Here is a 12,628-nt window from a genome sequence, read left to right on the forward strand (position 1 = left end):
AAATGTAGGGAAAAAACTCCTACTGAACTGTACCTCAATAAAAAAATTAGAAACTATATGCTTGAAAATGTGATTGCAATTTTACTTATTGAAGATAAAGAAACCAAAACTTCCAACAATATGGAATGTTATGTAGTATTAAAATAATTATGAAAACCATTATACAACATGAAAACATTTTGTGGCTTGAGATAAAGAACTTAGCAGTATATACTCATATTAATTCTTTAAAAAACTCATAATAGATAAAAGATAGTTTGCTTTTCAGGAAAACTAGGTTTTTTTCCATTACCTACTATAAATGAGCTTGGTATGCCTATTTTATAAACCAGGAGATATCAACCATAGTGTTGAGACACACTGTTAGGTCATAGGAATTTGTTACTATACAATATATATATGGTATTAAAGTATGTGAATTTAAAAAGGTAAATAAGACCAATTCAAGATTATTTAGAGTAAATCACTCTCACTTACTTGCTTTTCTATGTTTCCTTTGTTGGGAGAAAAAGGTGTGGAGCTGCAACTAGACTGCACTGTGAGAGCTAGAATGTGGCACACATCACAGATATGGACCCATACTCTACAGACACAGCTGATTTAATAAAAAGCAAAACTTGAATGGGATATACAAAAATCCTAATAACTACTGTGCCAGGATGGTGAAACTGTGTTCTTTAAATATACTTATTTATTAATAAAAGGAAGGAAGGAGGGAGGAAGGGAGAGAAGGAGGAAGGGTCCCAGGTGGTCAGTCTTTCTTACTCATATCTGCATGATCACACAGCGAACCTGAGGACTGATGTGGAAAGGCAATGGCAGAGGTGACCATTCAAGAGACCAACCTCGGATCACGAGTAAATGGTGCGCTGAAGTGTGGAAAGTCTGTACTCTGGGAAAGACACTGGTGCCAAGGAGGCTGTGCTGGCAGCCCTGGAACAACCCTGCAAGGTGTTCTGTTTCTCTGGCTATGAAATTATCTGCTGTATCAGAAGACACGTGTGCATATTTAAACACTGAGCATTACCCAGCAGTTTCATGCCCTCTACCCTAAAGGTTGGTGACTCAGTGATTGCAGCAGTCTCGGCAGTGGGAAAAGAGCTAGCAAAGCCAGCTTGCCACAGAAGAGATGACTCAGCTGCTGGCATCTAGACGACCAAGCATGTGGGATCCTGCTCACAGCCTCCGCGCCACAGTTCAGCTGGAGGTCTGTCTAGATGGCCCAATGCTGACTGGAGCACGGGACTCCACTTTGAGGGGATTTCTGAATTAACAAATACTTTTATTTCCCACACAACTATCAGTAGTAATAACATTTATTTTGTAATGTGTGAATTGCAAAAACATTAAACCTAAGGAATTATGGGTGCTTTTGGAGGCAGAGACTATCATTTATGGGATCTGAGCATAGTGAAACTCCTTAGCATAATAATTTAAAAGAATAAAGTTGATCAGCATTACTAATATTTTGAATTGTCTGACACGTCTTAAGACATGTGTCTTTGTATATATAGCCTTGCAAAGTTTTAAAAAAATGTAACTCAGAAAACACAGCCTTGGCCTTCCCTTGCTCCACATGCACTGCCAGTCATCTTCTTTCCACTCCTCTGCCTTCCTGTAGCTTTGTCAATCGGTTTATAACAAAAACTTCTGTTTCGCCATAGCCACAGATTCCTAAGGAAGCTGAACGAAGGCAGGGGAAAAAGAGCCTATTGAATAAGCCTTATTATTTCTTTTTTTGTGTATATTCCTGATGTTTATGCTGATCTTTTTATGATTATGAAAAAGGACTTATTTTCATGGCTAATAAATATGCATGTGTGTATGAATATCTACCTACCTACCTACCTACCTACCTACCTACCTACGTATATCTAAGTAGACATACATACATACATACATACATACATATAAAATGAGCTAACATTTTTTTGGGATTGATTATTAACTCCAGCTTAAGAATCGACACTGCAAAAAAATATTTTCTAGGAAAACTGGTTTCTTAAGTTTTATAAACTGCCTTCGTGCATCCGTAAAGTTTTTCAGTGAGAAGAAGAAATCTTACCCTTAGTTGTGACTTTTCACCAAATATATAGAGGGCTGCTTGGCGTTTCAAGAGCTGGTTTTGCAGGTAGGTGCTGTTGTTAAAGGAGGCCGAGTGATCCTTGCCGGCCAGTCGGGCACCAACATCAACGAAGGACGTTGGAGAACTGATCAGGCGAGTGCTAGAGCGCAGACTTGCCCATACACCTTCACAGAAGCCAAAATAATTGAGTGAGGTAATCTGATGTGGGAAAGCCACCGAATAGGGAAAAAGATGCATGCTCTGTAGGTATAGTTTTAGAGGTAGTATCAAGGTAATTAATCCAGGTAATCATGGATCATATTGGTCATCTGCCGTTTGCTTTTGCAACATATAAGCATTATTCAATACAGCACTTCAAAATTATACAATATTAGGCATGGAAGGACCTAAGAAATCACCCAAGTCAATCTTGTTGTATTTTGATGTAAACTCCGTGTTTATAAGTAAATACTGAATAGAAAGAGTGCACTGACACTGGGAAACAAAAAATGCTGGCGGGGGATAATGAAGCCTTGGGAGAGGAATGTGGAGCGACTCCATTTCTCAGGGCTTCATGAAAGAAGGAACATTCTTCTGCTTTAGTCAGTCAATTCAACAAGAAATCTAGATTAAGAAGTAAATTAGAACTTTACTAAAGCTACTAAAATCTCAGGCTGGATTTAGAATTAATATTTGTATATCATGCCAAAATGATGCAATTTTAAATTACTAAAGATTGTATTATACTCATTTTCCCCAGTATCCATGAAAAATAATGAGAAGATATAAGTTTAGTAATGTACATTTCACTAAATCTTAGGTTTTATTTAAAATTTATAGTCAGAAGCATATGTCTTCTAAGGGAAAGGCCAAGCTGAACTGTTAGAAGAATCTCATGTTATAAATTGACCCTAATTATATTAATTAGAAAATCAATATGTGAGACTATTAAATATTAAATAGCCAAACACACAGGCATATACTGAGTTTCAAACAGGACTAGCACTGTAGCACCTTCCAAACAATGGAGTCCCTGTAAATGCCCACAGTCGGTGGTGTTCTCTCAGTGATGTGATCACGGGTGTAAGATGCCGCCACTGCTTCCCTAAAGTGGGTTTTCTTCTCTAGATTTGGAAAGGCTCTTTGAGAAGTTTTAATCGTTGCCAAATGTTAAATCAAGCCATCTTTCTAGTGACTAGAAGTCATTATGATAATGTCACATCCGCTTCTCTCTTTGTAAGTATTTATAGGGGCAGGAGACCAATTTCTAAGAAAAGGTTTTATAGGTGATTTCTGCTTAACATGGATAAATCCTTCTATATAACCTACTATGAGCTTGTCTTAGATAGTATGGTAAGTTTTTGTAAATGAAACCACAGAGGAAATACAGAATGTGGGTGAGAATGAAAGATAATTTGACAAACAAATGTTAAAAAAATCGCTTGTAACACATATGCTTTCATATGAAGATGGTTAATAAGAGCGACATATCATGACATGTAATACAGTACCTTGATTATGGACTCTTCCCTTAGTTGAAGATTTGGGATTTGACTGAGTAAAACATTTATCTCTGTACCCATGCACTGGTCGGTAAGATTAAAGACAGAAGGAGGAATGAAATGTATATAGCAGCAAACATCAGAACAAATTGAGTAAGAAGAATAGGTTATTTAATTTTTAAAATTAAGTTAACATAGCAGAGAAATGTAAATAAAAGTAGAAGATTTGATTAACAAATAAAAAGTTCCACAGTCACACAAAAAAGATGAACTGAGCGCCTGTTAAATGAAATTTCAGCACCTGTTTATAAATATAAGCGCAATGAAATGAACAGCACAGCAGAGAGTGCCACTAAAAAATTATACCAAATGGAATAAGCTTTTGAAGATTGTCATTTGGTGACAATAATAAATTAAGGAATTTAGGGAGGGGGTAAATATTAGGAATACACTGGCCCTAATATTGAAGGAGGCTGATTGATTGGCAAATGTTACGTGTCTGTCACACAACACGTTTGCTCTTTGAGCAAGGTCATCACATCAGGAATGAAGCTCTAGCAACCATTTGGAATAACCAAGAGCATGTTTTTGCAATAGAGCATTAAGAATTGCCACACTATCTTCTTTTTTTTCCTTCATATGGAAATTACACTTATTTTCCATAAACAAACAGGCGCAGCAAAAATTCATGATCCCGTGACAATCCCCAATGCCACTAAAAATACAGCTTGTGATGATTGAATTTATGACTTCTCCTAAAATCCCTACTTGCATCAAAATGATAGGCAGTATCAGAGATAATACTTTTGTAATTTGAGTAATATTGCTGTAATATTTCCAACAGAAAGAAAGCACTTCATGACTACTGCAAATTTTACCTGGCAATAACAAAAATGGTGAGCAGTAAGTAACAGCTACATTATGTCCTGAGAAAAGGAAATGCTCAAGTCTATTAAGGAAAATGATTCTGTTATTTATTCAGGATTGAAAAGTTGAGCAGCAGTATTATTAAGCTATACAATGCAACACTGCATAAAATACGAAATAATTTGATAAAAGAAAAATCATTAGAAGTGATTTTTCATTTCTGCCTCACTCCTTTGGAAGCAGGAAGTGAAGGGCATTGATGACTTTAGTCTCCAAAGTAAATCTGGAAGCTAAGCTTTGCAGAGGCTGGCTGGTTGCACGGAGAATGCTGCTGCAAGACAGCAAAAACCTGGGATGGCATGGCAAAGGCACACGGTCTCCTGTGTGCTGGCGAATGCGCTCCTTTCTGCCAAGGTTTTGAGCTTTCCTATTGGAGAATGGGACATTAAATGCTTAAGATAAAAGTGAATGGCTGGTTCCTGATTCTGAAATACTGTTCTCTAAACACATCACACTTTTTTATGCTCATCCCTCTGCCTGGAATGATTTCTCCTATTTCTTTACCTGACAAATTCTTTGTCCCTTAAGACCCAGAAACAAAGTGAACTCCTTTGAAAACCATTCCTGACTGTCCCCAGACTTGTAGAGGGCTCTTCTGAACTCTAATCACATTTCATTGTGATTATTTGTACATTTTATTCTACTAGATTGTGTGCTCCAAAGAGCAGGGACCTAATAATATTTATTCTTGTATCCATACTGAGAGGCTGCTAGGGTACTAAAAATATTTGACTATTTTCTTTTTTAAAAATTGATACACTATGAGCTGTTATGGTCTTCTATATCTTCAACTCAATTATTTGACCTAAAAGAATAAAAAGAGGGGTATTAAATTAAAAATAAATTAAACACTTCCTCCAAATTTAAGCTCATTAATAAGCTTGTGATAAATTGCCAAGTTTATCATGTAGCAGAAAATCAGCAATGAGAAAATGTCCTGTACTGATATGGGGCCAGCAGAGGTCTTTGATAACTGTAATCCCATCTGGCAGTTGCATTAACCAAAGGAATTACACTATTCAATGGTGGTGAGGTCTACTTAGCTTCCTGAGTGATTCCTAGGTGCATTTATTGTAAGCCTGTAACACAGGCCTGGAGTTGTTTTTCAAAACTGCAGCATCCGCCTTAGTGGTTTGTGAAATCATGTTAGTAGGTCTAATCAGTATTTTTAAAAAAGTGAAACAGATTAAAATCGAAAATATTATGTGCACTGCACGTGGTTTAAATGAATATTGTTTTGTGAAACTTTCGTTTTAGTATATACTCATATACATTGTGCATTGTGACTTAATCCTACTGAATTGTGATATAAAATGAATACGTATATATACTTATAGACATAAAATGTATTTCTTACTGTGAGTCAAGATGAAACAAGTTTGAAAGCTATTGGTGTAGACTTAGAGGATATGTGCTCAATCTTCCAACCTGGCTTAAAGCAATTTAAATGCAAATGTAGACTTTCCTCCCATTTCAGTGGAGTATTAGGCAACAATAATGATGATAGCCACAACAGTAATAATAGAACTAACATTTATTGAACTCCTATTATTATAAGCCAGTTACTAAGTTAAGTGCTTTACATATATTATTTCTTTTATTCCTTGTAAATACTCTAGAGCTAGATTCTATTAATTATCTCCATTTTCCGGATGAAGACACTGAGAATTAAGAGGTTTCCTAAAGTTCTCACTATCATACACTAAGTGGTAGGGCTGTGGTTTGAATTTGAATGTAACTGAACCAAAATCCTAGTGTCATGTCACCTAAGCAAACACGTGATCCTGGATCGGTCCAGCTGGGTCTGGCTAAGAGGACTGCTTCAGGGAAAAAGTGACGCAATTCATCCCACCCATGGGAATGCATTGTTTTTCAGAGCACGAGTGTTTCCTAACCACTGGTGTTGTTCCCTCCACTTTGTTAAAACCAAACAAAGAAGAAAAGGAAAAGGAATGCTTGGGTTGGATACGGGAGTGGGGTGCTGTATTTATCAATGTGATCTTATGCCTAGTACAGTGCATGAGATTCAAGCTACAGTCACTGAAATGGACTGAACTCATATTAGTCCCAGTTATGCTGTTATATGCTAAGTGACCTTGTCATATCTCAGAGCCTCTTAAAACACCTATTCTGGAGGTTATTTCAAGGATAAAATAACCCATATTGAGTTAATTAAAGGGCCATGGAAATGCGAAGGATGAAAAATTAAAAAGCTGCCTCCACGCGGCTACTTCTCAAATATACCTAGCTATTGTATTTTTATATTTAAGAGACAGTAACAATTTTCTCATGGTATTTTTCTACTCAACAAAATAATTTATCAAAGTTGTAAGTAAATGTGTTTCTTTGCATGGGGCTCAAAAGCTAGTTTAATTTTAAATGAAAAGCAATGCGATCTTTTCACATCCTGATTTTTTCTAACCTGGTTCTTCTGTAAAGAAGGTTGCTTCCCCTGCCTTAGGAACTCATCAGCATGCATACTGAATGCAAAATGATCACCCTGACTGAAAAAAGGGTGAAGGAGAAGGTGGAGATTAATCTAAACTCTGGCTCATCCGAGTGAGAAAGGTACACAGTGGAAATAGCAAAAGCAGGAAACCAGGAACTAAGATTCTATGACAATGAAAGGAATGAAAAACAGTGAAAATACACAGAAGAGAATAAAGGAGGAGGTTAAGAGCAAAACTGAGAGCTAGGAGGCGCTTCCCACACTGAGTAAATAAGGAACTTCTGGAGAAGTGGTGCTTAGCCCTCTGTACTTGAGGGGAGGTATCAGGAAATGAACTACGCGCAGGGCAGTCAAGAGTCTACCCCTACTCCTGCCCTAAGTGTGTGTCTGCCTGTTCAGGTTAATAAGGAATCTTCTGAGACTTCCCAAACTTGCTTGTCCCAGTCCATTCTTGCTATTCTATGTGAGGAGGGACGACAATATCAGAAGAGACAAAGGAAGCAGATCTAGGGATCACAGAAGAAGTTCAAAGTGTCTGGAAACAGGAGGATCTCATCTGACAGTTAATCAGTGGGACGCTGGGAAATTTGGGAGGTTTTTGGGAGTGCAGAATTAAGAGATGGAATAAAAGAATACGACTTATGTTTCTGGATCCTAGCTGAAGATTCCAGAATGATGGGCACCCGGTTAGGAGCAAAAACACTGTCATAAGAAACACACCAAGGGGCAGCCAGATGTCTCAGTTGGTTAGAGCGCGAGCTCTTAACAAGGCTGCTGGTTCAGTTCCGCATGGGATGGTGGGCTGCGCCCCCTGCAACTAAAGATTGAAAGCGGCGACTGGACTTGGAGCTTAGCTGCGCCCTCCACAACTAGATTGAAGGACAACTATTTGGAGCTGATGGGCCTTGGAGAAATACACTGTTCCCCAATATTCCCCAATAAAATTTATATATATATATAAAAAGAAACACACCAAGTTCACAGTAATTTTCAGAAGAAAGTATTTGGGAAGGGTGTCAGAAATAATAATTATTACCTGATTATGCATAGAATGGATCAGAAACAAATTAAATAGGAGATTTAACCCAAAAGGTAAATATAGCCTTCCAGGTACCTTTGAGAAGACATAGAAGGGACTCATAATTAGAATGTAACCATTAGTGGGGATCCCCTTATATAAAAAAAGCCATGAGTCTGAGGCCAATATATATGAAAAAACTTATGCAGTTGAAATAGATTGATGAATGAGCCTTAGGTACCAACATAGGAGAGACAACTTTGTAGCTAAATTTTATATTACAGGTCACTTGGCTAAATGGAGGAATAGATAACGTGTTCTTGATGAAGTCTGCAAAGGTGAAATACAAGAGCTAGGTGTGGGTGAGGGGCTTCAACTAACCAGACAAATGCTGGAAATTGCATTCTACTAAAAGTTGAATGGAAAAATTGCTGACATGCCTTGCTGACAGTACAAACTTGGAGATGGTTAATAAAGTAATAAGGAGAACAGCAACCTTGAACCAAATTTGACAAGAGGGCTTGGTGACAGAAATACTAGGAACCTCAGGAGAAAGTCACTTTACTGTTTACTGTTTTTAGTTCAGATTCACCAAGAAAGAAATGATGAGAAGAATGAAGTCTGTATCTTAAACTTTAAAACAATGGTATTTTAAAAATTCAGAAAAAAACCTATATATGACTGTCATGGGTTGAACTGCTATGTCCCACCACTCCCCAATTTATATGTTGTAGTCATAACACCTAGTACCTCAGAATGTGACCTCATTTGGAAATAGGGTTGTTGCAGATGTAATTAGCTAAGATGAGGTCATATTGGAGTGGGATGGGACCCTAATTCAATATGATTGATGTCCTTATAAAAAGAGGACATTTGGAGATAGACACACAAGGAGAATGTCGTGTGAAGATGAAGGCCGAGATCTGGGTGATGCTTCTGTAAGGTGAGGAAAGCCAGAGATTGCCAGCAAACCACCAGAAGCTAGGGAAGAGGCATGGGGCAGACTATTCCTCACAGCCCTCAGAAGGCACCAACCCTGACAACATCTTGATTTCAGACTTAGAGCTTCCAGAACTATAGACAATAGTTGTTTAAGCCACACAGTTTGTGGTACTTCATTATAGTAGCCCTAGCAAACTAATACAATGACCTTAAGGCCTCATTAGGAAGATGGCTGAGAAGGTTGAAAGCTCTTAGGAATCCTGTTATAGCAGAAAGTTCTAATGAAGTATAACAATAAGTATCCAAAGAACCAATGTGATTGCCAGGAGATGTGCACAGTAATCTTGGTTTTCAAAAGGGGGAAAATTTTTTGTAAAATAGAGCCTTTAGGCTGATTTTGAATCAAATTCTAGAATGGATTATCAATGGACTATTTATGATTACTTAGGAAAAAGCACTAATTCCTATAATGAGTCATGCTAAACTAACCACAAAATCTTTTGTGATACAATTAACAGTTTGAAAGATTGGAAAATATTGGATTAAAAAGACTGGCAGAGGTTTAAAAATATGGGCCAGGTGAGTTTTAGCAGAAGGACTCGTAACTAGTATAGATGAACAGATGAATCTCTTTCTTCAGAGAAGCCTCTATGCTATTTTGCTAAAGGCTTTTGTCCTTAGCTCTGGTTTGGTCAACATTTTTTTAAACAACAAATCACACGAGAACAGTGATCAAATCAATGGAAGACAAGAGGTTTGGAAAAACAGCAAATACAGCAGTGGAGAGAATCAAGATCCAAAAGTCTAAAATGACGAAATTTCATAGGTACAGTATATAGTATATTTAGGTCCAAAAACTAACCCTCAAGACTAATATATTAAGAATGGCACATGTGAAGCAGACAAAGATTTCAAATGACGTTAACCTGAATATGGGTTAGCCTAAGGATGGACGGGGCTGTCCCCACACCCAACGTAATCTTAAGCTACATGAGTTCAATTCTGTGGAGTAGCCACAGAATGAAAAGGATGGCGAGTGGACTACAACCATCTGAATTGGGGATATTTAGAGTTAACTAAAGTTCCCAGAGACAAAAGATGAGAACAGTTTTTAAGTCTGAAGGACTATACTGGAAGAGATAAGATTTAGAATTTTCTAACTTTAGAGGCCAGAGCTTGGGTCAATATGTAATAGTTCATGGTGGTAGATTTTTAGATCAATATGAGAAAGAATTTCTAACAAATAGAGTTGCTTACAAATGCAAAGAAATGAGTTTCCCATTTCTGATGTTGACACGGAACCAGCATCACACACTCAGTGCATTTTCAAGGGCACTCAGCATTGCCCAGGGGTGAGAGGAGGAGTCTAAGATCCTGTGACTCCACTGAGAAACAGTAAGACTTTACAAGCAGGATACCTAGTCTGGAATTTCCTCCAAAATGTAAAAGAATCCACCATAAACCTCCAGAGACCAAAGTAGACCAATTGTTGGAGCTAAAAGAGCCAATACTCAGCCTTTGTCTATTTCCTCATGCAGCAGCTATAGCCCAGAGGAAAAAAAGGTAACCTGGGTATAATTCTCTCTTATTCTCCAAACTAACATTTCAGACAACAGGAGTAAAAATAACAGGCATTGGAGGCACCGCCCTGGGGTTTGGGATCACTTCTCCCTAGCTGTTCATGCTTCTGTGATCAGGTTTTCTACCCTGCACACCTGAAGCCTCAGAGAGTACTCCAAGGGCTGATTCACCAGTTAGACAGGCTCCCCTCACCTTCCAATGCTTCCAAACTCATCAATACTTAAGATTTCAGCAATTATTATACCTCTTGTTCCAAGAGGCTAACCTCATTTGTCACCATGCTAAGAATAAATTTGATCATTCATTTAGAAAAGGGTAATTAAAAACCATTTGAACCATAATTAGTTGATTTAAAGTATCACTATCTAGAAAAAGGTTTTCTGCTTTTAAGGTTGTGTCAGTGCTCGGTTATAAAATCAATCTTACTAACCTCCTCGAGCAAAGCTATTGGATGGGTTTACATCCAAATGTCCTGGCACTACCTGCTTAAGCACAGTGGACATTCTTGAAATCCTCCTTTCAGGCCCTAAAGTCAGCCAAAAAGAAGAACAAAAACCACGTCGTTCGGGTTAACATTACTCAAATGACAAAACGTTATCTTCATGTGTAGCATGTCTAATTGCTGCCAAACATTGTACTTTTTAAGTTTCTAAAGCTTTAATGGAGATAACAAGGCACTGTTACTATTTTCTCAGAGATACACACATTTGCAAGATTATAGCGAGTTAGGTTTGGCAAGTGCAATCAGAGAATTTAATGATAAATGAAGCAAAGCATGCATGGTGTTACTTTACAAGAAAAGCCACTTTCTGCTTATGTTGAGCTAATTCAAATAGCTGATTAAGCCAAGGAGACCAACTTTTCAAGTCACATGCTCCTGTGTCTAACACATTAGGGTTACCTCTACATGAACCCTTTGGGGTTCCATCACATGATAACTGAAACAAAATATTAGTACAAGTCTTAATGGCTTCATCCAAATCTAGTGAAAACAAACTGTACTGCAAATCATAAAAGGCTGCAGAAATTTCAGGAATTTTAAACTTATACATGATGATTTTAATAAACATACATTTAATAAACAGATATTCAACTTATACATTCAACTTTGTAATAATATTTTTAAGTCTATGTAAAACAGATTCTAGGAGGAAAAAAAGCCCAGATGACTTTATTTATGTTCCCTACCTCTTCTCCTATTACTCTTTTAAAAAGGAAATAATTGAATCTCTAAATTTGGTTACTATTTAATAGAAATTAACAGTGGTACCCTGATTTCTAAGTAAAAGGAGCAAAAGTTACGCTCCACAAGGTAAAACTTTAGGGGGTCATGTTGAATGAACAGAGCAAATAACTAATGAGACTAACCCCAGCAATGAATCTCCCTTTTCATAGCTGTCAAGAAGAAAAGTACTACCAAATCTTACCTGGAGACAGAGCAAGTGCTGGCCTGACAGTAAGGGTGTTATTACCACTGAGTTTCTGATAGACAGAAACTGCACTCAGTAAGGCTTGCAAGTACTTTTCTTGTTCTATGCTGCTGGAAGATTCTAAAGAGGAGGTAGGAGCTATAAACGAAAAAGATAATGAATAAAACAAACTGTGTTAATCAAAGAGGCATATATGCATTTATGTATACACATTTTTTTGCTTATTCTTTCTATATACAGTCTTCGAGTAACCACACCCAAATATAGAAACCAGCCCCACTTAAAGCTCCAAACTATTAAATGGCTAATCCTCCTATGATATTAGTTTCACCACACCTACTTCTTGATTGCCTCATCCTCCTCCCAGAAAGAGCCTAGGTCTGGAAAACCAGCTCAGGGCTGTCCTTCCAAGCACAGGTGTAGTTTCTCATTATCCACGCAACTCAAAAGGAAGATTCACAAAGGACAACATCTCTTTGATGATCTCCCCGAACTAGCCTGTTCATGCTGTTTGGGAGCAGAGGATGGAGCAGGTTCCCCTGCATCCCAGGATGGGCAGAGGTTAGAACTTCCCAATACCAGGGGTCATGTCCTTGTAGGGGTTATTTACAGGGAGACTGGAGGAAGATGGAGAGAAGACAGGAGCAGCTATTGCTAGATTCCCTGGTCTTTGTAAAAGAGGGGCAAAAAGTATGCACAGATGGAAACAATTGT

The 12,628-nt window shown here is 37.7% G+C and overlaps 1 protein-coding gene across 2 annotated transcripts in view; it reads right to left on the reverse strand.

Moving 5' to 3' along the window:
• Nucleotides 1-12,628, reverse strand: part of SBF2 (SET binding factor 2) — a 391,441-nt gene that overhangs the window by 34,636 nt on the left and 344,177 nt on the right. The window contains exons 28-30 of one of the 2 annotated variants that reach the window (XM_019728975.2): nucleotides 11,912-12,052; nucleotides 10,915-11,010; nucleotides 2,066-2,250 (exon numbers count right to left, since the gene is read on the reverse strand). In XM_019728975.2, the coding sequence (XP_019584534.2) occupies nucleotides 2,066-2,250; nucleotides 10,915-11,010; nucleotides 11,912-12,052 (422 nt within the window). The remainder of the gene's footprint in view (nucleotides 1-2,065; nucleotides 2,251-10,914; nucleotides 11,011-11,911; nucleotides 12,053-12,628) is intronic. The other variant, XM_019728981.2, reaches the window with a different exon arrangement.

The sequence above is a fragment of the Rhinolophus sinicus genome, linkage group LG06, assembly GCF_036562045.2.
Source record: "Rhinolophus sinicus isolate RSC01 linkage group LG06, ASM3656204v1, whole genome shotgun sequence".
NCBI lineage: Eukaryota > Metazoa > Chordata > Mammalia > Chiroptera > Rhinolophidae > Rhinolophus > Rhinolophus sinicus.